The sequence below is a fragment of the Haematobia irritans genome, chromosome 1 (genome assembly GCF_050003625.1).
Source record: "Haematobia irritans isolate KBUSLIRL chromosome 1, ASM5000362v1, whole genome shotgun sequence".
Taxonomy (NCBI): domain Eukaryota; kingdom Metazoa; phylum Arthropoda; class Insecta; order Diptera; family Muscidae; genus Haematobia; species Haematobia irritans.
The window spans coordinates 129229933-129253963 of record NC_134397.1 but is presented as its reverse complement, the minus strand read 5'-3'; the positions used below and the strand labels follow the sequence as shown (position 1 = coordinate 129253963).

Genomic DNA, 24031 nt, shown 5'->3' with positions numbered 1-24031 from the left:
TCGGGCGAAAGCTATATATGGGAGCTATATCTAAATCTGAACCGATTTGGCTGATATTTTGCAAGTTTTTCGAGACTCATAAAATATTCGGATGTACGGAATTTGAGGAAGATCGGTTGATATACACGCCAATAATGACCAGATCGGTGAAAAATATATATGGCAGCAATATCTAAATCTGAACCGATTTTTTCCAAAATCAATAGGGATCGTCTTTGAGCCGAAACAGGACCCTATACCAAATTTTAGGACAATCGGACTAAAACTGCGAGCTGTACTTTGCACACAAAAATACACCAACAGACACACAGACAGACAGACAGACGGACATCGCTAAATCGACTCAGAATTTAATTCTAAGCCTATCCGTATACTAAAAGGTTGGCCTATGATTACTCCTTCTTGGCGTTACATACAAATGCACAAACTTATTATACCCTGTACCACAGTAGTGGTGAAGGGTATAAAAAGCTATAAGGAGGAAAAAACACGTTCCAAAGTGCTATTATAACGAGTATATCGATATTATCAATTAGTGAGAGTTTGCTATACAGTCCAAGTTTTCTATAATAAAACTTTGCAGGGGCAACAAATTGCTCCATTATTCAGAAACTATACATATCCACAATTTATTATTTAAATGTACAAGGCTTGTTATGGATGTCCACTATTTCAACAGACGTTGCACTGAATTTGCATCACTTCTTACGGTGTGATGCAAATTCAATGTTTTGGATGTGATTGAAAAAATTTTGGGATATTTTAACAAATAAATAATTTTAAATTTTTTATGATTTTCAATGCATTCAAACGCTTGTCTGGAACGTTTGAGATAAAATATTTTCGAAAATTCGCAATTTTCTAGAATGGATTTATCATTTTTTCGGCAAAATTTAAATAATTTGTACCATATTATTAATTTTTACTCAGTTTTTATCCTATTTAAAACAAAAAAAATTTAAACTTCCCATTAAAAATATGAAAAACTCGAGTTATAAAAAATTGACTCAGATCAACGTCCTGTGCAGTTAAAATAAAGAGTTTCTTTGACCTTAAGAAGAACTTCCAAATTTTTTTGTTGGGTTCATAATGTCATCCACCAGCCAATTTAAAAATTATAAAGCCTTACATAAAACGAATCTTGAACGCATAGAATTCTACACATTCATTCGATATGACTAAATTTTGGATTGTAGGCTTATTTTGGGGCCACAAAATCAAATTAGTGTGTTTGTTTAGATATCGGCTAAATTTTTATGTAACACCAATATAGACCGATACCAGGATTTCACTCCGATGATTGATGGTCATCATTAACACTGGTCGTTACAGCTGCGATATTTTCCTCAATTCGCCCTTTAATGTCCACCAATGTAAATTTGGTGCGAAATTTAGTCACAACCGCCAAAATCAAATAATGAAGCCGCCGACCATTTTTTGCCAGTCTACGCCGCCACCTAATATGTCGGCTAATTTTGACTCAAATTTAGCAGTCATTTAATCAAAAATATTGATTTATATCTGAAAAACTTATTAATAATTGTAATTTTTGCCAAAATTTTGTACCTTCCACCCATCATCAATCAGTATCAAGTTGTTATAATAATTTTGCAAAAATTTAGCTCGGAAATGAAACGTAAATGTAAATTTTAATTTTCGATTGGTTGAACAACTAATCTCATATTCTTTCGAAAAACTCCAAATTGATTTTGTAATGGATAATTGTCCGCCGCCGTATATAAAAATTACGTCGGCTTTGCCGTCAAGCCGCCGCCGCTGGAGGTAAAAATTTAGTGGCAGCTGCCACCGACAAAAATGGATCGCTGAAATTCTAAATCGATCTGGCGATGTCCGCCCGTTCGTTTGTTGAAATCACGCGTACTTCCGAAACAAACATGAAACATAAAACTTAGTAGCTGTTAAGAGCCACCGCACCCAAAAAAAGTGACCCCATCGTGGAAGAAAATGTAGGTTTATTGTAGAAAATTTTAACTAAAATAGTTACAAATAAGTTAATACTTTTTGTCAAATTGAAGAACATTTTTTAAAAATAATTAATTTTTTCCTGTTGTTTAAGAAAATTTCATATGTTGGAAGAAAAAATTGGATTTAAAAATGTTAAAATGTCTTTAGCGCTGTACGAAGTTCGAGGCAGGTACAATTTTAGTAAAATTTACTCATTTGAGAGACTTATGAACTCAATTTAAGCAAACTTCTGCCATTTTAGGAAAATATGAACTATTTTATTTTTTAGTAAAATTGTGCACTATATTTGTATACAACTTTTTTTCTTATTTTTAGTTCACGTCATTAAAGTTAGCAAAAAATTATTCAAATAAGGAACATTTACTCATATTGTGCAAAATTTAACTAAAATCAATTAATCTTCATGAACTAAAATAAAGTTCAGTTGGCATTAGAGCCCCTTTTTCTGGGTGCGTGGTGCAATGGTTAGCATGCTCGTCTTGCATACACAGGGTCGTGGGTTCAAACCAAAAAGATTTTCAGCGGTGGATTATCCCAACTCAGTAATGCTGGTGACATTGCTGAGTGTGGTATCACAATGGACTGAATAGTCTAAGTGAGCCTGAAATATCGGGGCTACCACTATACCTAATCTAGTAGCTGTTATTGATGTAGGTCAAATGCACTGAAAAAAAAAAAAAACAATATTGTCGTGAGGCCAAAGATTTCATGTCCATAAAATACGAATGCGAATTTTGCTTAGCATAAAAGACGCATTTCTCTGATATAAAGTTTTTTTTTCCTTGCCGATAACCTTTTCAATGAAGTCGTTTTGTCTTTATAGTTAAGTGATTCGACTTAAATTTGGAAATCCCAAAATGAAAGAAAATTTCGTCAACTTGGCTTTAATACTTTAAAAAAAAAACTTCAAAGATTTTGAAATCGGCTTTATTATTGTTGACTGTTGGTATCTTGACTATAATGCTAAATGGCGTTTACAAATAAGAGATGATTTTTAACACTTTTTTATTTTATTATATATATTATTTTAAAGTCGTTTTTTACTTCAAACATAGCATAGTTTCTACTTGAAGTCAAGTCTACATTTGGAAATTAATTTTGTCGTTAACACGATTTTAATGGACTTTGATAGCACATGAAAAAAAGCTGGAAAAAATAATAAATTAAAACTTTTTTCCTAGAATCAAGAACGCAAACACAAATTTAAAAGAGAATTTAGTCTTAAATATGTCCTTTCCCCGATTCTCTGCTTCTTTGGCTCGGAATCAATACCTAAATCATTAGTGCAAAGATAAAGTCTTTGTAACCTGACATGCTTTTTTCAGGGCGGAATTGGAAATGGGTTATAACGGACCACTTTTAGCTATGAACCGACTTCCAGATTTGACTTTGACCTCGTGGAAGAGAAAATTTTTTTTGCGATCTGGTTGGAATTTGGTACGTGACGTTAGTATATGTCCCCATATAAACCGATTTCATCTCCGAACTCACGATAATTCATTAAAATGAAGACATTTCTATCTTTTATCGACTCATCGCTACTACTTCCTATGCCGCAGCTGTTGCTTCTTTTTGACAACTTATGGTATATAAATATCTATATTTAAAGCTATACATATGTAATTCATGTGTATTTACATTAATACCAAGTATAACTGTTCTATATGCATATGTGTCTACGTATGTATTGGTTTTAATGATTGAAATGCCTTTGGGTATAATGATAACATGAAGTATGACTGAATTCATTTACTAATTGTCAGGCTTGTTCATTAAATGTTCACGCCGAGCTAAGCATTTCTTGGCATATACGAATTAATGTTAGTCCTTATGTATGTGCTTGTGTGTGTGTTTCTTAATGTTTGTGTTTCGTTTTTAATTTTCTAAATGTCAACTTATGAAAACATGTGTAGAAAAAATTATAACGCCCAAGTTGTTAAGTGCAAGTATAGCAACTTTTGCACAGTGTTTCAATTGAAAAAAAAAAAAACAAACAAATTTTAAACTAAATTCAATATAATGTAATTTTTATATCACATACAAACTATTGTCGTGAGGTCAAAAATGTCATATCCTTAAAATATGAGTGCGAATTTACCTTAGAATTTCTCTGGCATAAAAATTGTTCCTTGTCCAAAAATCAATCAATTTTTCAATGAAATCGTTTTGTTGCCCTTTCAGTTAACGACAAATTTCGTACGAAATATTCGTATTTTTTGTGAAAAGGTTTCGCACTTGCCATAAAAAAGTTTCGTACTTTCTATAAAATAAGTTCGTACTGTTTGGTAACTGAAAGTGAAAAGTTTGAAAAATGTCATCACTACACTCAAAAAAAAGTGAACTCTCTATTTCACTAAAGCCATATTAACTTTATATTAGTTCATAGAATCATTATGTTTGGAAAAAGTTTATTTTAGTCAAATAATTTTTTGCGTATGTTAGTTAAATGAACTAAAAAACGGGAAAAAGTTATACACAAATAAAGCATAAAGATTTCCTAATTTCGTATTTCTTACAAAATAGTTCATTATTTCTTTAAATTTGTAAATTTTACCAAAAATATGTCCATCATGAACTTCGTATGTCACTAAAGACATTCTTGCAATTTTGAACTCCAAGATTTCTCTTAAAACTACAAAATTTTCTTTAACCACTGAAAAAAATTAGTTATGTCTAATAAATTTTCTTGAATTTGTCGAAAAATATTTACTTATTTTTGCCATATCGGAGTGATGCCAGCGCTTGTAATACCGTTTAGTTAAAAATTTCTAAAAAAGTTCCAAATTTTCTAAAATTAATCGAAAGTTATCTTTCCTGGTGGGTTCACTGTTTTTTCAGTGTACTTTAAAACTTAAGTTTTTGAATAATTTTCAGTTTGATTGCCTCATTCTTATTCATAATATCCAATCACCCCAATGAGAATTAGCATAGACATGCATTCAAAAATTTCTTAAAGGTATACACTCAGAAGTACATTATTGAGACAGTTTTATGTCGTAAACGAAAATTTTAGAACTTTAATAAAACTTCGTAATTTCAACGATAAAGTTTCGTACTTTTTATAAGGAAATTTTAACTCAGAATGTTTCTTATAATACTCATAAATTCGTTGAAAGTTGTGAGATGTTTTGTTAAAAGTACGAACTTTTTACGAAGAATATTTCGTAGACATTTCGTATACTCGTAAAAAGTTCTTTGTAAACTATACGCAAATCAATGAAAATTTTCTTATTTTGGTGAAGAATTTACGAAGAATAGTTAATGAAGAATGTTTCGTAAAATTAACGAAGAAAATTCTTTCGGTGCAAAAAACACATTTTGTCGACAAAAATAACAGTATGCTCTTGAATCATATTTTATGTGATTATATTCCTTTTCTAAATGTAGGATATTATTGTAGGCTTAACTAATTGTCTGTCGTCGATGTAGTTATCCTAGGAAATTTAAATAGACAGAAAAAAATATCACCAAAATTATTTCCAATTAAAAAGTTGATTGAAGTTTTTTTCAATTAATAATGTAATTGATACAATTAACTTTTTAATCAAGATAGAAGCATTAAGTTAATTAAGTTAATGATTGAAAATTTTGAATTAAAAAATTAATTAATACAATTATCAATATTTAATCAAAAACGGAATTCTAAGTCAGTTAAAAAATGATTTTTTTTAAATTTTTAAATAAAAATTTATTTCAAACAATTAATTTTGAAATCAAACTAAAAAGAAAAAGTTAGATAAGAAAGTAATTGAAAAAATTAATTAATTTTTGCAATCAATATCAATTAAATTTTTAATTGAATCAATTAAAAAATGAATTGAAATTTTTAAATCAAATCAATTAAGTTTTTAATCAAATATTTTTTATGTTCCATTAAAAATGTGATCGAGCTATCATTTTCGTAATTGAAGATATTTCAATTAAGAAATTACTTGGATCAAATAATTTGTTGATTGAATTAGAAAAAAAATTATGTGTAAATATCACAGCCTGTCGATCCATCTTCAGTGCTATATTTAGGGCTTAACTCTGAACAAATGAATAGAGATATAATTTAAAATTTCTAATTTCCATTATTCTATGTTATTATTTTGTTCGAGGAGCTGTGTTGCTAGTAGCATTGGGAATTTAATGTAGATTAAGTTTCTAGTAATGAAATTAGTTTTCACACTTGCCTCTACAACAGCCCCTTTCTTTTCTTCATAAATTAAAAGAACTATACGCATATTTATTTTTCATTTGAAATTGCCTTGTTTTCTTTTACATCTAGCATGGGTGTTCAAATACCAACCACTTGGCAAGGCGTAGCTACTCAAGCCCAAATTTCTCCTGCTCAACAATTGGCGACGGCGGGTGTTGCCGGCGCTGCTATACCCCAAGCAGCTGGTGTCGTAGCCTACCCTATTCAACAATTCCAAGTTAGCCCCCAGGTATGTAATGAAACCAAAGTCTTCTAGAACAAAAAAAAAAAAAATACGCAACCAAAACCACAGAACAAGAAAATGAAAGGCAACATGAAAGCTTTTGACATAAATAAATATTATTGCACTTTACATAGGCAATATGTACATAATAAGTAGTAGTTTTCTGTTTTTTTCCTCGTCTATTTTATTTTCCTTTCTAATTTTTTTTGTACTGTACGTTTTTTGCATGGTTCTGTGTCATATATTTTTTGTTGAGGTTTTTATGTTTCTGTTTTTTTTTTGCAACTTCAATTTCTTATGTTAAGTGCCGGAAAATGATTCCATAATTAATGACCAAAATGGAAAGGGTAGCAGAAAATTATAATTTACAACACTTTTGTTTTACAGGAAATTTGATTTTTAATTTAAAATATTTTTTTTGCAATTTTTTTTTGGGATTTCCCAGAAACGAAGTTTTATACCAACGGTATTCATTTGGTTTATAAACAATCTTTTCAATGAAATATGGATGATTAAGATACTAGCTATCGAAAATATAAATCAAGTTCCATGTATCTCTAGAAATTTTTGCTTCTATAAAATTTCCTTTCTGGGAAACAAAAAAATCTTTGGTTGTATGTTATTGTGTGTGTACAGTTCGTGAACAAACAAAATGGACTGGCTTATTTGCCATAGGGTACAGCCGAAAATTTACACCTTCGATTGACCAACAGATGGTCGCTTCCCGCTCACATGCCGAATATTATTGGGAAAATGTCTTATAGACAGTATTGAAAACATTGCAAACATTGCAGCCGCAGGCCATGGACATTCCAATAACTCAGCATGCGTCAACCAAGAACAGTTCACAAAGCTGTTTTTACCGCACTAAAATCTCGGTAACAGGTTGGCTGATAAGTCCCCGGTCTAACAAAGAAAAACACATTTTTTTGTCAAAATTCACTTTTATTATTAAACATAGTTCCCTTCAAGAGCGATACAACTATTATAACGACCTTCCAATTTTTTGATACCATTTTGGTAGTACTCCTTCGGTTTGGCCTCAAAATATGCCTCAGTTTCGGCGATCACCTCTTCATTGCAGCCAATTTTTTTTTTCCTGCTAGCATCCTTTTCAGGTCTGAGAACAAGAAAAAGTCACTAGGGGCCAGATCTGGAGAATACGGTGGGTGGGGAAGCAATTCGAAGCCCAATTCATGACTTTTTGCCATCGTTCTCAATGACTTGTGGCACGGTGCGTTGTCTTGGTGGAACAATACTTTTTTCTTCTTCATATGGGGCCGTTTTGCCGCGATTTCGACCTTCAAATGCTCCAATAACGCCATATAATAGTCACTGTTGATGGTTTTTCCCTTCTCAAGATAATCGATAAAAATTATTCCATGCGCATCCCCAAAAATAGAGGCCATTACTTTGCCAGCGGACTTTTGAGTCTTTCCACGCTTCGGAGACGGTACCCCGGTCGCTGTCCACTCAGCCGACTGTCGATTGGACACAGGAGTGTAGTGATGGAGCCATGTTTCATCCATTGTCACATATCGACGGAAAAACTCGGGTGTATTACGAGTTAGCAGCTGCAAACACCGCTCAGAATCATCAACACGTTGTTGTTTTTGGTCAAATGTGAGCTCGCGCGGCACCCATTTTGCACAGAGCTTCCGCATATCCAAATATTGATGAATGATATGACCAACACGTTCCTTTAATATCTCTGCTATCTCTGCTATATCGATCAACTTCATTTTACGGTCATTCAAAATCATTTTGTGGATGTTTTTGATGTTTTCGTCGGTAACCACCTCTTTCGGGCGTTCACTGCGTTCACCGTCCTCCGTGCTCATTTCACCACGCTTGAATTTTGCATACCAATCAATTATTGTTGATTTCCCTGGGGCAGAGTCCGGAAACTCATTATCAAGCCAAGTTTTTGCTTCCACCGTATTTTTTTCCTTCAGAAAACAGTATTTTATCAAACCACTAAATTCCTTTTTTCCATTTTTTTTTTCACAATAACAAAAGTTGCTTCACAAAAGACGCTCTATCTCACAAACTAATTGACTTAGAGACGTCAAATTTTGACACGAATCATATGAAGGTTGGTACTATATAAAAATAATATGCATTTAATACTAGCGAAGCCATCTATGTGTCAGCAGCCAACCTGCTATTTCAATCCGTTCAACTTTGTTTCTGTTACATTTTGGAAAGTAAGATTGCCACTAAATACAAATACGAAAGTGTTGTTCATCTCAAGACATCGTTTCGCTGAAAATACTGCAGAGCTGCTTTCATGCAGCGTTTGATGGCTTCGTCGGCCGTTTGAAGGCCATAATTCGTGCCAAGGTTAGCTAATTCGAATAAATCTAAACTGATTCTAAAATTTGATGTTATTTCAGACATTTTTTGCTTTAAGCAATAAAATTAAAAAAAAAGCACATCTGATCTTTTTCTTCAACGCGGGAATGGTAGGTTAGCTTAAAGTGGCAGTTCCGTTCTATTTCAGGCACCCTTATACCATTCAGTCCTTTGTGATATCACCTTAACTAAAGGCACCTATTACATAAAGGACATTCGCCATTATACCAGAGGCATTCCAACAGATTCTAGTTCCCATGGAATATGCAAGTTAGTTGCTAGCCACAATGGTGCAATGGTTAGCATGCCCGCCTTGCATACACAAGGTCGTGGGTTCGATTCCTGCTTCGACCGAACACCAAAAAGTTTTTAAACTGTGGATTATCCCACCTCAGTAATGCTGGTGACATTTCTGAGGGTTTCAAAGCTTCTCTAAGTGGTTTCACTGCAATATGGAACGCCGTTCGGACTCGGCTATAAAAAGGAGGTCCCTTGTCATTGAGCTTAACATGGAATCGGGCAGCACTCAGTGATATGTTATGAGACAAGTTCACCAATGTGGTATCACAATGGACTGAATAGTCTAAGTGAGCCTGATACATGGGGCTGCTACCTAACCTCACCTATCCTTCTAGCTCATCAGCTTCACTGTTCCCTGGTATGTTCCTGTGTTTCAAATTTTAGAAGGAATCTCCGATTTTTTAATTATTGAGAACTAGGTTGTTATGTGGGTGTATTATTATACAATAGTCGAAAAAGTTTCATAAAATTTACGAATTTTGTCATTAAATATTTTTTGTCTTCAATCACGAAATTAATTGATCCAATTGACTTTTAAAAATGATGAATCAATCTCCAACGTCAATTAAAAAATTAATTGAATTAAAATTTTACTTGATACTATTGATTTCTGTGATTAGGTTAAAGTGGCAGCCCGATTAACTTTCAGGCTCACTTAGACTATTCAGTCCATTGTGATTGGTTTTTATTTCAATCAAAAAAATTGTTGAACCAATTAAATTTTTAATTGAAATTTTTTTTTGGAATTCAATTAACATTTTAATTGAACGTTTTTTGGAAGTCAATTAAAATTTTAATTGAAAAATGTTGCCGATTTTTTTTTGTGTATAATAATGAAAGGTTTTAAATATGTAAATAAGAAAATATGTGACAAATTTTAATGAATTTGTCTAGGAGATGAATGTATGTTACATAAAGAAAATGTTTCATTACGACAATTGTCCATTAACGAAAAGTTTCATTATATTTATGAAAAATACATATAAAGAAAATATTTCATTACGACAATGAAATTGTTTACATTAGTAGTATGAAACATTTCGTTATTTAATTAATAGATTTTAGGAAGTTGTTTTGTCGCTTCAATTTTAAGGTACATTTATGGTAAATGTATTACTTATTTCGAAATATTAGTATTTATATTTAAATGGTTAAATTATAAATGTTTGCATGTTCCATTTCATAAATTTCATTTTTAGTTTTATTTATTAAAATTGTTTCTCTTTTCCAAAACTTCTGTTTTTAAATACCTTTTTTCCCTTCAATTAAGTAGTTGCTAGTAGAAAATTTAGAAATATTTTTGCATATTGCTCTAGTCACGTGCACCTACTTTTTGCAATTTATTTATCATAAAAATTTCATTACAAATACAAAAGAAAAAAAAGAATATGTTTCCTCTTATTTATACAATGTTCTCCTTCATATTACCTTTTTTTAATACTCGTTTTTCCAATTCTTACTAACACCCATATTATTTTTTAAGGTTTATCCTTTACTTTTGCAGGCACAGTAAATCCTCACTACAAAAATTAATTGAAATTCCAAAAACAAAAGCAAAAAATTATATATATAGAAAAAATTAATTATAATATAAAAAAAATAAAATAAAAAAAGACAAGATATGATAAATTAAGAATTTGACATAATTGTGAGTTGTAAATAGAAAAAATACATCAAAATATACAAAAAAATGATTAATGTAGAAAAGAAAAACCAAATTAAGTATAAATAAAAAAAATCAAACACACATTAAATTATGCTGCAAATCCATAAATGGTCAAACAAAAGCAAACCAAAACAAAAAAAACCCAAAAAACGATATACAAAAATGGCATATTTTATTTATATACCTTACTAAGCAAATATATATGTTTATAAATTTAATGAGATGATTTCAATTGAAAACTAAAACTATACAAACAAATAATGTTCACTCACCCATATACAAACATGTACATCCATACAAAAACCAATAAATTCCAATTATACATAGTTCATTGCATTGATTTATTTGTACATTGACATGGGATTTAAGTATGGCGAGCAGCATCAGCTTTTATTGCAACCGTTGAGAAGAACCAATATCCAAAATAATCCAGACTAGATATATTCATGGTATTAGTGTTATAATCAAAGGATTCAAAGGACAAACGCACACAATCACACATAAACCGAAACATATTAGGAGCACAAATCTATGCCAATTAGCAAAATAATCTATTGAACATAATTTCAATTTATTATTTAGTGGTATCTTTTGTTCGATTAAATTCCTTACACCGCTTTTGTCATATGCTTACAATTGGACTTGTAGAGAAAAAAGGCTTTATCATTTTAAGAAGACCTAATTGTCTGATATACACATTTTTTACTTGACCAAAAGTGATTTGGTGATTTAATTTTAAAGTGAATATCTTTACATGAAAGACCATTTTTTTGGAACAAACTCAACTTGGCTTTAATAGTTATGAAAAATTCTTTAAATGTAACAAAATCGTCTTTATATTTGTTTGCCTGTTAATATCTTGACTACAAATTATAATTAATACTTGAAGACCAGTTTGAATTTCGTAACAGAAATAATGGTTAAAACGTCTATAAAGGACTTTTATATTACACAAACACTCAAACTTATATCGGAATTAATTGATCCGCGAAATTAATTGTCTCCAATCACAATAACGATAGCATCAATCACAGTTTTGAATACTTGATAAAAAAAAATTAATTGATTTCCTTAGTAAATTCCAATTAAAAATTTAATTGGTGTTAATTGCAAAACTTTATTAATTTCTTAATTAAAAAACGTAACTATTTTCAGTCACTTTCTTTACTAACTTAGTATGATTAAAAAAAAATTATTGTTTCAAACAAATGTTTAATTAAAAATTAATAAATCTTCCATCATTATATTTTAACTGAGTTAGTCTTCCGAGTTTGATTAAAAAGTTAATAGCATTAATTATATCAATTATAATAGAAATTTTCAATCCTTGACTTAATTGACTTAATGTTTCCACTTTGATTAAGAAGTTAAATGTATCAATTTTTTTTTATTGAAAAATTTTCCAACTTCAACCAATTAAAAATATAATTGAATATTTTCTTCAGAAATAATTAGTTTCACTACACTTCATTGACTCAAATCTAAATAAGAATAAAATTGCAATTATAATCGGAAAATTCATAAGAAATATATAAACTCTTTTACAATTTCAAGAAAATTATTTTACCTAAAGGAAAAATATTTATTACCAAATAAATATTAGTAATATAACTTATTGAGTGCCTCAATTTTAATTGAGTTGTTTCGGCAGAAATCAATTAATTTTGTAATTGAACCAATTAAAAAAATTAATTGAATGTACCAAAAAAATCAATTAATTTTTTAATCATATATATTCTTAATTTGTAAATAATTTTGTTTTTTATGCTATCATTTCCATGATTCAAGAAATTTCAATTTAAAAAATTACATGAATTAATAAACATCGTGATTGAATCAATTTTTTTCTGTGTCCATTTTTGGTATAGCCCCCATAGAGATAGGCATCTTTCTATATTATTTGATATTATTTATTTTTATAAAAAAGAAAAAAGAAAATTTCATACTTTTTCGAACGAAATAATGTACACGTATGCTATCCCAGCAAAAAAATTGGAAGTTGTTCCACAAACATTTCTTTTAAAGCCCATCCCAGAATCCCCCATCGATTTTTTCAACTTCCTATGCAGTCCTTTTAGACAAGTCCACAAACATTTCATCTAAAGTGCATCATGGGTTCCATAAATGATTTTTTTCCACTCCCAATGCAGTCCTTTTGGACAAGTCCACAAACATTTCTTCTAAAGCGCATCTTGGGATCCTCCAATGCTATTTTTCTACTTCCGCTGCAGTTCTTGTGGACAAGTATTAGAAAGCCTATTTTAAGTGTAAATTTTTAACAATTAAATTTTGCAAAAAAAAAACAATAGAAAATAAATAAAAAAGTAAAAAAATAATAATAAACAAAAAAAATTTTCATCCCCGCTGGGATTTGAACCTATGCCGTTTGACTTTTTCGCTTTCATGGAAGTTCTTTTGAGAAGGTTTTGCAAATTACGAGAATTTTTAATTTTTTTGTTGATTTTTAATAGAAAAAAAAATACATTTATACGAAAATATATGCCTAAAATAAAAAATTTTATGCATAACATAAAAAAAATATTTTTTTAGAAAAATATTTGATAAAAAATTGCCGCTGGTGAGATTTGAACCTGCGTTTCTTATTTTTTCGTTCATACTAATAAAGAACATCTCGAGAAGCAATTACAATGTTATTCCTTGGTGTCGTATTACGATCATATCACAAACATTTGAATTAACCTTTCGACGCTTTATGTTCAATGGCGTTTGTGGCTGAGTGTACTAAGGCGTTCTGTTATGGTGCCATCAAACCCAGGTTCAACCCCTGGTCGGAACAAAAAAGTTTTTCAAATTGTAAAAAATTAGATAATAGGAAAATAATCGTGTAATAAAAAATATGGTTGAAAAAAAAAAAAGAAATTGTTTGAAAAAAAAATTTTTTTTTCACTTTTTAAATTTCTTCATTCAAATTAACTTCCAGGACACAACTTCTAAAGCAATGCAAAGGATTAAAAAAGGGAGTACTTCCGTCCTATGACAAGCCCATGTAAAATTCATTGGAGATGATCCAATTACGGATCACAGATTGGGGATCCAAACTACTTTTTTGGAAGCTCTTTTTTTGCTGGTATTTTGAACATAAAGTACATTCGTGATGATTGGTATATACGAGTCGATCTGCCTAATGTATTTGCTACGCTGAAATTCGGGACATTAAAGTTCGAGTTTTCAATAATCTCACAAGTCACCAAAATTTTTTAAATTTTTTTCAACGAAATAATGAACATGTATATTATTTCTTCCACAAAGTACAGAAAAGTACATTAAGATATTTGTTCAGCGGTCTTCTAGGGATGAGATAGCATGTGATTATTTTTAATAAATAGGAATGACATCTTGAAAATATATACAATTTTATTATTTCCAATTAGTAACTTGCCATACATTTAAAATATTTATAGCTTTTGACTATCACATTCCTTTAAAAAATAAACTCCCTCAAATATGTTGGTGAAAGGATATTTATGATTTTAACATATAACACACATAGACACATAAAAATTAAGAGATAACTAACCAGTTGGTTTTGTAGCCGTAGCCAATTAGAAAATGTGAAGATGTCAAAATAGCAACAAAAAAAAAAATAATAATAATAATTAAATGTATATTTAACGATAAAACAGCAAATAATCAACAAAGCACTTTATGATTTAACTTGCGGGGTCAAGTTCATGCAGCCGAAGAAAATCTGATACGGAAAGGAATGACTACGATTGATATTTATCATCTTTAAATGGGAGAATCCACTTCCAGATCATTTCAAATTAATGGATTACCAAGGTGTATAATGAAAAACACATAAAAAATTAACTACACACCTAATAAGAAAAGAGAAACTTTAAACTGAACTTTTAACAAAAAAGAAAATGAGTTTTTTATATAAACATACAAAAGGAAAAAAATAATAATAAAAATACTTGTTTTGAAAAAGAAAACAAAAATAGCACTAGTGCCTAAACAACTGTTTGAAATTTTTCTTTCACTAAACTAAAACTGAAAAAAAAATCAAAAATACTAAAATATATTTGAAATCTAACTGAAAATTTACCGAAATCCTAAAAGTAATTGCGCACATACCCCTAAAATAAAAACTTTAGCCAAAAAGTGGTCAAAATCTATTGATATGTTTTGTTACAATTTCATTGGGCTTTATTTGAATAAAAGGAAATAAAGTGGCAGAAAAAAAAAAAACAAAAAACAAAACTCACTCACTATTTAGTTAACAACTACGGTCGGACAAATCGTGCAATCTAAACCGTTCTTAAAATTAAAAACAAAAATTAACGAAAAATCGAATAAATCTAGTAATTTTTTTAAGGATATCATATATATATAAACTAAATATACAAAGGTATATAAAGAACTAAAACAAAACTACAAAAACATTTAGTTCACACACACACACACATAAATAATACCATGACACTCATAAACACATTCATACAAAACACTCATATAGAAGAACATTTTATAAGGATATCAACAAGAAATTCCTAAAAGTATTAGTGCAAAGCAATTTTACAAGATCCTGTAGTTTCTAAAAAAAAATACACTTAACTCACTCACTTGCATTCAATGATCCTAATTGACCGAAAATATAGTTTAAAGCAAAATCTAATAGTAAAATATAGTATAAAATCACTAAGACACTTACCATACCATACATACCTATATGCATAGACAACAAATATTTGAAGATTGAAAGAAAAACAAAAAAAAACTGAATAATTATGCTTATATAGACTATATTATATAATCTAAAATCAATAGAAATCTGATACATATGATTTTGTTCATTCAAATAGTTCCTAGACCAACAACAGCAACGACAAACAAATATACCAATATCATATTTAATGCATTTCACCCATTAAAACAAAAAAAAAGAACATGCATCAAAACCATGAAATCGAAATCAATTTGAATTTTATATAGTTTAGTTTTTTTTTTCTTTTTAGTTTTCGAAAATAAGCTTTTTACTTGAATAATTTGAATTTATTTTGTGTGTATATATAAATTACTTTGGCACAAGTTTTTATTTCTCTGTAACTGTTTTGGATATTTTTGATAATATCTTATCGAATACCGAAAGTGTTGTAAACTGAAATACACCTAAAAAATTGGAATCCGAAAACTACTTTCATCAATATCAATCAAAAAGTTAATTGATTTTATTTAAAAATTAAATTAATTTTTGTAATTGATTTTGATTTTAATTAAAATTGATTTTTTTCAAATTCAATTTAAATTTAAATTCGAAAATACTTATTTATTAGGGACATATAATCATGAAAAGGAGCATATAAAATATCCATTTTTTTTGTATGTATAGATAATAATAAGATTAGATAATAATTCCAGCCAAATTGAATCAAAAAACAAGTATATACGGCCGTAAGTTCGGCCAGGCCGAATCTTAAAACTTTTTAACACTGTCTTCTAAATTGTAAGTTAGCCCATACGGGGTATATATTAAACAAAAAAAGACCGATTAAATACGTATATAATATAGTTTGACAAAATTTTCTATAGAAATGAAAACTTGACAAAATTTTCTATAGAAATAAAATTTTGACAAAATTTTCTATAGAAATAAAAACTTGACAAAATTTTCTATAGAAATAAAATGTTGACAAAATTTTCTATGGAAGTAAAATGTTGACAAAATTTTGTATAGAAATAAAATGTTGACAAAATTTTCTACAGAAATAAATTTTTTACAAAATTTTCTATAAAAATAAAATTTTGACAAAACTTTCTATGGAAATAAAATTTGGCAAACATTTCTATAGAAATAAACGTTTGACAAAACTTTCTATAGTAATAAAATTTGACAAAAATTTTCTATGGAAATAAAGTTTTGGTAGATTATTTTTGGCGATATGGACCAATTTTTGTGTAATAAGTCATCGGCTATATATAACTAAAGACCGATATTGACCAATTTTTGCATGGCTGTTAGAGGCCATATATTGACAAAATGTACCAAATTTCAACCGCATCGGATGACTTTTGCTATATATAATTATGGACCGATATGGACCAATTTTTGCATGGTTGTTAGATACCATATACTAACACCATGTACCAAATTTCAACTGGATCGGATGAATTTCGCTCCTCCAAGAGGCTCCTGAGGTCAAATCTGGGGATCGGTTTATTTGGGAGCTATATATAATTATGAACCGATATGGACCAATTTTTGCATGGTTGTTAGAGACTATATACTAACACCACGTGCTAAATTTCAATTGGATCGGATGAATTTTGCTCCTCCAAGAGGCTCCGGAGTTCAAATCTGGGGATCGGTTTATATGGGAGCTATATATAATTATGAACCGATATGGACCAATTTTTACATGGTTGTTAGAGGCCGTATACTAACATCAGGTACCGAATTTCAACAGGATCGGATGAATTTTGCCCCTCCAAGAGGCTCCGGAGGTCAAATCTGGGGATCGGTTTATATGGGGGCTATATATAATTATGGACCGATATGGACCAATTTTGCATGGTTGTTAGAGACCGTATACTAACATCAGGTACCAAATTTCAACCGGATCGGATGAATTTTGCTGCTCCGGGAGGCTCCCCAAGCCAAATTTGGGGATCGGTTTATATGGGGGCTATACGTAAACGTGGTCCGATATGGCCGATTTTCAATACCATCCGACCTACATCAATAACAACTACTTGTGCCAAGTTTCAAGTCGATAGCTTGTTTCGTTCGGAAGTTAGCGTGATTTCCACAGACGGACGGACAGCCGGACAGACGGACAGACGGACAGACGGACAGACGGACGGACATGCTTAGATCGACTCAGAATTTCACCACGACCCAGAATATATATACTTTATGGGGTCTTAGAGCAATATTTCGATGTGTTACAAACGGAATGACAAAGTTAATATACCCCCATCCTATGGTGGAGGGTATAAATAAGTAATATATTGAAACTTTTCTCGATGTCGGACTATAAGGTCAGCTAGTAAAGTTCTCTGTCGAAGTTACATATTTCGCTGGAACTGTGGCACACACAAAAAAATTTCACGAAAAATTTTCCAATTAAAATTTTAATTGAGTTTTTAAAAATATTCAATTAAAACATTAATTGATTCAACAATTTTTTTTAATTGAAACAAAAATCAATCACAAAAATAATAGTATCAATTAATTTTTTAATTGGATCAATTAACTTTTTAATTGACCTTCAATTAATTTTTTAATTGATAATATCATTTCTGTGATTGAAGACATTTCAATTAAAAATTAATTGGATCAATTAATTTCGTGATTGAATCAGAATTTTTTTTTTGTGCAGGCTTACGATTTGTAAGGGACCCTTCTTCACAGGTCTTAAGGAGCATACATTTCTAGTTTTCGTGGAGCTTGGAGGCATTTTGGTATAAATTTTGTATTTCTAAAAAATTAGAAAGACATTTTTCTACTATCTTCTGTAGAAATGTTTATATAAGTTATTTTGCTATTTCCGTGATAGAGAATAAATACATCAGTTTTAGTTGCAGTTAGAAGAACTGCTATAACTTCTCACTCTTAGTACTTAATATTATTTTGGAAGTTTTTGTACTATTTACGATTTTAATTGTTAATATTGAATCACTGTAAAAGTTCGTTAAAACAACGATTGGTTTCGTTGTAATTTTGGTTGAACAAAAAATATTTTTTGTCACGAAATTAATTGATCCAATTAATTTTTAATTGAAATGTCTTTAATCACTAAAATGCTAGTAGCAATTAAAAAAAAATAATTAAAAGTAAATTAAAAAATTAATTGATAATATTAATTTTTCTGATTGATTTTTGTTTCAATTAAAAAATTTGTTGAATCAATAAAATTGTTAATTGGATTTTTTAAGACTTTAATATCACACAAAAAATTGTCTGATTCAATCACGAAATTAATTGATCCAATTAAGTTTTTAATTGAAATGTCTTTAGTCACAGAAATGATAGTATCAATTAAAAATTTAATTGAAAGTCAATTAAAAAATTAATTGATATTATTAATTGTTGTGTTTGATTTTTGTTTCAATTAAAAAATTTTTGAATCAATAAAATTTTTAATTGAATATTTTTTAAAACTCGATTAAGACTTTAATTGGAAAAATTTTGCATTTTTTTCTGTGTAGTACTGAAAGATAATCGGCGAAGACCATGCAAACTTCGGTATTTAAATAATGATTTATTTAAGTAAAAGGTGCTCTTTAATTTATCAAACTTATATTACTTCATTTAAATTTAATGTTTGTTTTTTACATTTTTACTTTTTTATTTTATTATAACTTAATTTTTTTTCTTTTTTGTAATTGTCTGACAAAACGAATTGGTATGTTTTTCCTACTATCGAATAATAATTCCTGTGAAACCAATCTTGCCTACTAGGTTTTGTTTTATTTTTCGTAAAATTAGAAATCACCATATGCATATACACAAACAGTAATAGAAACACAATATACCCTAAAGATTGTAAAATATTTATAAATTCTGCTTTATAAAATAATATATTTTTTTAACTCTCCTCTATATTATTTTTCTTATTCACTCAATAATAATGCTTTATAAAAACCACCACCACTACCACAATTTTTTTGCGTTTATAAAAATTTCTTATATATTTTTTTTTACCATAAGTCAAAAAAAAAAAAAAAACTTCCAATTACTGAAAAATATGGGTAATTCCTTATAAAATCATCATAAATTTTGTTTATATATTTTTTTTTTCTAAAGAATTTATAAAATTGAAGAAATTATTTTTCTGTTAATTAAGCTAGCAAATGCCACAAGCCTAGAAGTGGGGAAAATTAAGTCATTCACATATACACTCTAATGCAAAAAAAAAAAAGAGTATATAGTTTTTCTTGTTTTCATTTTGAAGAATTTTTCTTGCATAAAATGAACAAAACGATGTTTATGAATTTCTTTCTTTCTTTTCTTCTTAATTTCAGTTACCAGAAGATGAATGGTTAGCAGCAAATTTGTTATGTTAGTTTTACACAGGCAAAATAAAACAAAAACAATATATAAGAAAATATTAAATGCAGTTATTTAAGACAAATAGAGAGAGAGAAAAAAAAATTATATATACACAAACACTATCATACAAAACACTGAAACATAGAGAAAATTTCAAAAAAGTTAAAACAAGTATTGTTTAAAAAAAACACACACACACACAAAATCTCACAAACGATGCATAAACAAACCCAGAAAAAAAAAACAAAGTTATGAAAATAAAGCAGAAATTATAAACAAACAAAGTAAAAAAAAAAAAAACAAACAAATAGTTTAGAAAATATTGAAATATTTACACACACACACACTCAAATAAAAGACGTTAGTTAAAATAACCATTGAAGGAAACAACAACCAAACATAAATAGGGAAAACTTAAGTATATTTTAGTCAACAACAATCAAGACAAGCCACTCTCACTCATGTTCTAAACAAACACAACACACAAAAACATTTACACTCGCTCACACACCTCTATAGAGCCTAGTAAGGATACTGGCCAATATTTATAGAATGACAAAAATAAAAACAAAACAGCAACAACAAATAAATTGTATTTTAATGTGGGCACGAATGCAACAAAATCACAACAAAAACACAGGCAAACCCAAATGCAGTATGGAGAATGCATAACATGCTCTCATACCTAGCCACACTCACTCACACTCTCAGCTCACTCAGTCATACAACCATATAGGCGTACATATATTGATATAAGTTATTTAGGAATTATTGTACGATTAGAATCTATTACATATATTAAATATAGTTTCAAAACGAAACGAAACAAAAAACAAAACAACCACAAGCAACAACAAAAAGCAACTAAGTATGAAAATTAATTAAGAACAAACACAAAAAAAAAACAATCCACATTCCATCGAATGATATTAAAAAAAATTATATAAAATAATTATTATTATTATTATTATTACGATGAATATGATGATGAAAATGACAATGGCGACGACAAGTGGACAATGGCTGGCTGGTTTTATTAGTGATGACAATGACAATTACATCGATAATGGCTCTTTACATTAGATAAAAACAACTATGGCCTGAACATAATCAAAGAATCTCGATAAAAGTCATACAAAACCGGCAAGAACATCAAAAGCATACAGAACAACAATAGCAAATCCAAAGTCCTCGTAATATTATAAGTTAGGCAGATATATGTTTTTATATATATACACATTAAAATCAAATAAAAAATAAATAATATACAAAAAAATTAAAAAAAAAAAAAAAAAAACAAATAATAATGCAAAAGCATACATAGACAAATGAATAGTTTATACAATTAGTTTATTTTATAAGATAATTATAATAATATTAAATAAAAATATACAATATATACAACAAAAATACTAAATCAAAGAAAGATAAAAGAAACAAAAAAAAAATAAACTAAGACATACAAAAAAGAAATTATACATTTAGTTTATAAAAAAAGAATACAAAGTAAATGAAAATGTAATGTAACAACTAAACATAAAAGCTACACTTACTACATGCATATTGTGTACACAAACACAAAAAAAAAAAAACAAACACAAATACAAATACTCTATGACATAAAATATATGTATAGAAAATTTATAAAATAATAAAGGATGATTATATATATACATTATTAATATATACCTATATACAATGATACATATATATATACATATTATAAATAGGCACTTATTATGAATGTTTGTACAGATATTGTTTAACCAAAAACCAAAACATAAATAAATATTAATTGAATACCAAAACAAACAAAAAATTAAATACACCGCATACTCATTTCCATACATGTTACTTTGGGGATTTATTTTAGGTTTTTTTTTTTTAAATGTTGGTAATAAACATTTTTATTGAAGGAAAACAAGGCTTTTGTTTAATCAGAAAAGTTAGCTAATGTGGCAATAAAAGATTGTTGAATTTTTTAGTAAATTTTTAGCTTCACTCTTGGGAGGGAAGAAATTATATATCTTAAGGATATATATAGATTTATTGGGGATTTTAACTAAAATTTACGAAAATTACTGGGCCAGAAAAAAAATTGAAATTATGAATATTAATATTTTCTTTTACCAATATATTAACCTTTATTGTTAAAATATAATGCCCTGTTTCTCTATTCTTTTGTATTTCAAACAAAAGATAATTAAGTTTGGTTCTTCTATTTCGAAAAGCAAATACGATAGAGTCAAACGTGTATAATAGGTGTTCAGAAAAAAAGTAAAAACATTTTGAGGAATTTAACTAATTTTTAGGCCAAAAATTTTAAAAATACTTATTTTGGAAAATCAATGTACTCTCATCAGAGATGGTCTGTCGTAAGGTATTTGACATACATTTACGACGTATTTTTCCATACGGCACAAACGTCGTAAACCGTAGTAATTACTTTTAAGTAACTATTTAAAAATATTATTATTATTATAAAAATATTATAAAATTCTTCACTTTGGGCTTTCATGCCTTTAAAGAAAATGTTTGAAATCAAATCTTAAGATCCTGTAAAAAATATTTCTCGGACTATCTCTTCATACAAATGAAACGAACTTTTGAAAATAGAAAAACTAAAATTAAATCTAATTCGTGTACGAATTAGATTTACTTATGCGCTTTACAGACTATCAGCTATTCCGGACGACAGTGCTCGTGTCGAACATATCCCATATATTGTGCACATTATACGTTAAGTCCGAAGGCACAATCGATACTGCTGCATGTTTGTGTAATCGATAACACATTTACCGATTATTTAGTCATCGCCGACAAGTCGTATCGATCCGACACACTGTAAGATTCGTAACAAACACCGACATTCCGTCCGGAATAACTGATAGTCTGTAAAGCGCATTACAGGATCAGGGCTTGTGTAATACGATGCTAATTTTTCAAATTTTCATTGAGGTTTGCTAAATATGCACTTATTATAAATAAAGATAAACAAAATCAGCGCTTAACTAATGCTTAATTTAGTGTTTGTTTTAATGCAAAAAATACTAAAATGTACAGGAGAAGTCCATTATTAAACTAGAGATAAATGTAACTTATTTCTATAGCAAAAAAATACTTGGCATTATTTTAATTTTATTTTTTTCGCATTTTTCACGGTCCATTACTTATTCCAATTACGTATTACAAGCTTAACGTAGCCTTAAAATCTGAGGCAGAAGAACATTTTCATACTATTCCCAAAAAAGGCTTTAGACTTTCGACTTTTCTTTATTTTTATTTAATTTATCCTTTTATGAGAAGGTGGAACTTGACAGTTAAAACGCATGCCACATTTCCCATAAAAATTTTTACGTCTTTTTTGGTGCATACTTTCTTTGTGCCACTTAAAAAAGACGATTTCAATTCTCGTTAAACACAGTATCGGAGATAATATGAACATGGAATTCGATTTAGGATATTTAAAATTTAACGTCATGATCGTTTGGATCGTTAACTACAATTTACGAACGCTTTTTATAAGGCTTTTCAAAAAGACGTGTTACATTGAACAATCCGGTATTTCATTGGGACAGTATGAAAATGGGTGCCAGGAAAATGAGCCCTAAAATTCAAATGAAACAGGTTCACAAAATTGGGGCGACGCTTCAATGAGCCCCAAGAAAATGTAACTGAAGTATGACAATCGACTCCAAAATAAAATTAGGGCTCATTTTATCTTTTGATTTAAAAGATCATGTGAAAATGAACTCATGGAAAAATATGAAGTTTTAAGAAAAAAAAATTATATATATATACGTATGAATCTCTTGGCAATTGCGGTAGCATATCTTGGGCTTTGTCCATAGATGAAAGTCTAACACTCCGGCCGAAAGCCGGCCATACAAAACACTAAAGCGTTGCGATACATATAATGTATCCGAACAACATAAGTGTATATAGTTAAGTCAAAATCAAATCCCATTTGACAACGAAACACAATCCCAAAATGGAAATTGGGATTTACTTTAATTTTATATATTGGGGTTTATTTTCTACAAACATAGAATGAAGTTGCTTGTTGTCCATATACTTTTTTTGGGATCCTACTTCATTTAGGTTTTGGGGCTAATTTGTATGGGGCCCATATGGGGCCTTCCGGTAGCTGTCACCTTTTATTTTTTGACATTTTATCTTGAATGATCAAGCCTATTTGCATCTGGGTCTTAGAACATCCAAGTTATTAATGTATAGCTGTTTTGTGCGGTTCATGGTCTGGGCCAAGGGAATAGGATATAAATT

The 24031-nt window shown here is 29.2% G+C and overlaps 1 protein-coding gene across 2 annotated transcripts in view; it reads left to right on the top strand.

Annotated features, from left to right (window-relative positions):
- trv (trivet) overlaps positions 1 to 21023 on the top strand; it is a 403899-nt gene extending 382876 nt beyond the window's left edge. Inside the window, exons 8-9 of one of the 2 annotated variants that reach the window (XM_075291611.1) lie at positions 6257 to 6416; positions 19720 to 21023. In XM_075291611.1, coding sequence (XP_075147726.1) covers positions 6257 to 6416; positions 19720 to 19761 — 202 coding nt within the window. In that variant the 3' untranslated portion in view covers positions 19762 to 21023. Of the gene's footprint in view, positions 1 to 6256; positions 6417 to 10548; positions 10682 to 19719 lie in introns of those variants that run through there. The other variant, XM_075291612.1, reaches the window with a different exon arrangement.
- The last annotated feature ends 3008 nt before the right edge of the window (positions 21024 to 24031 follow it).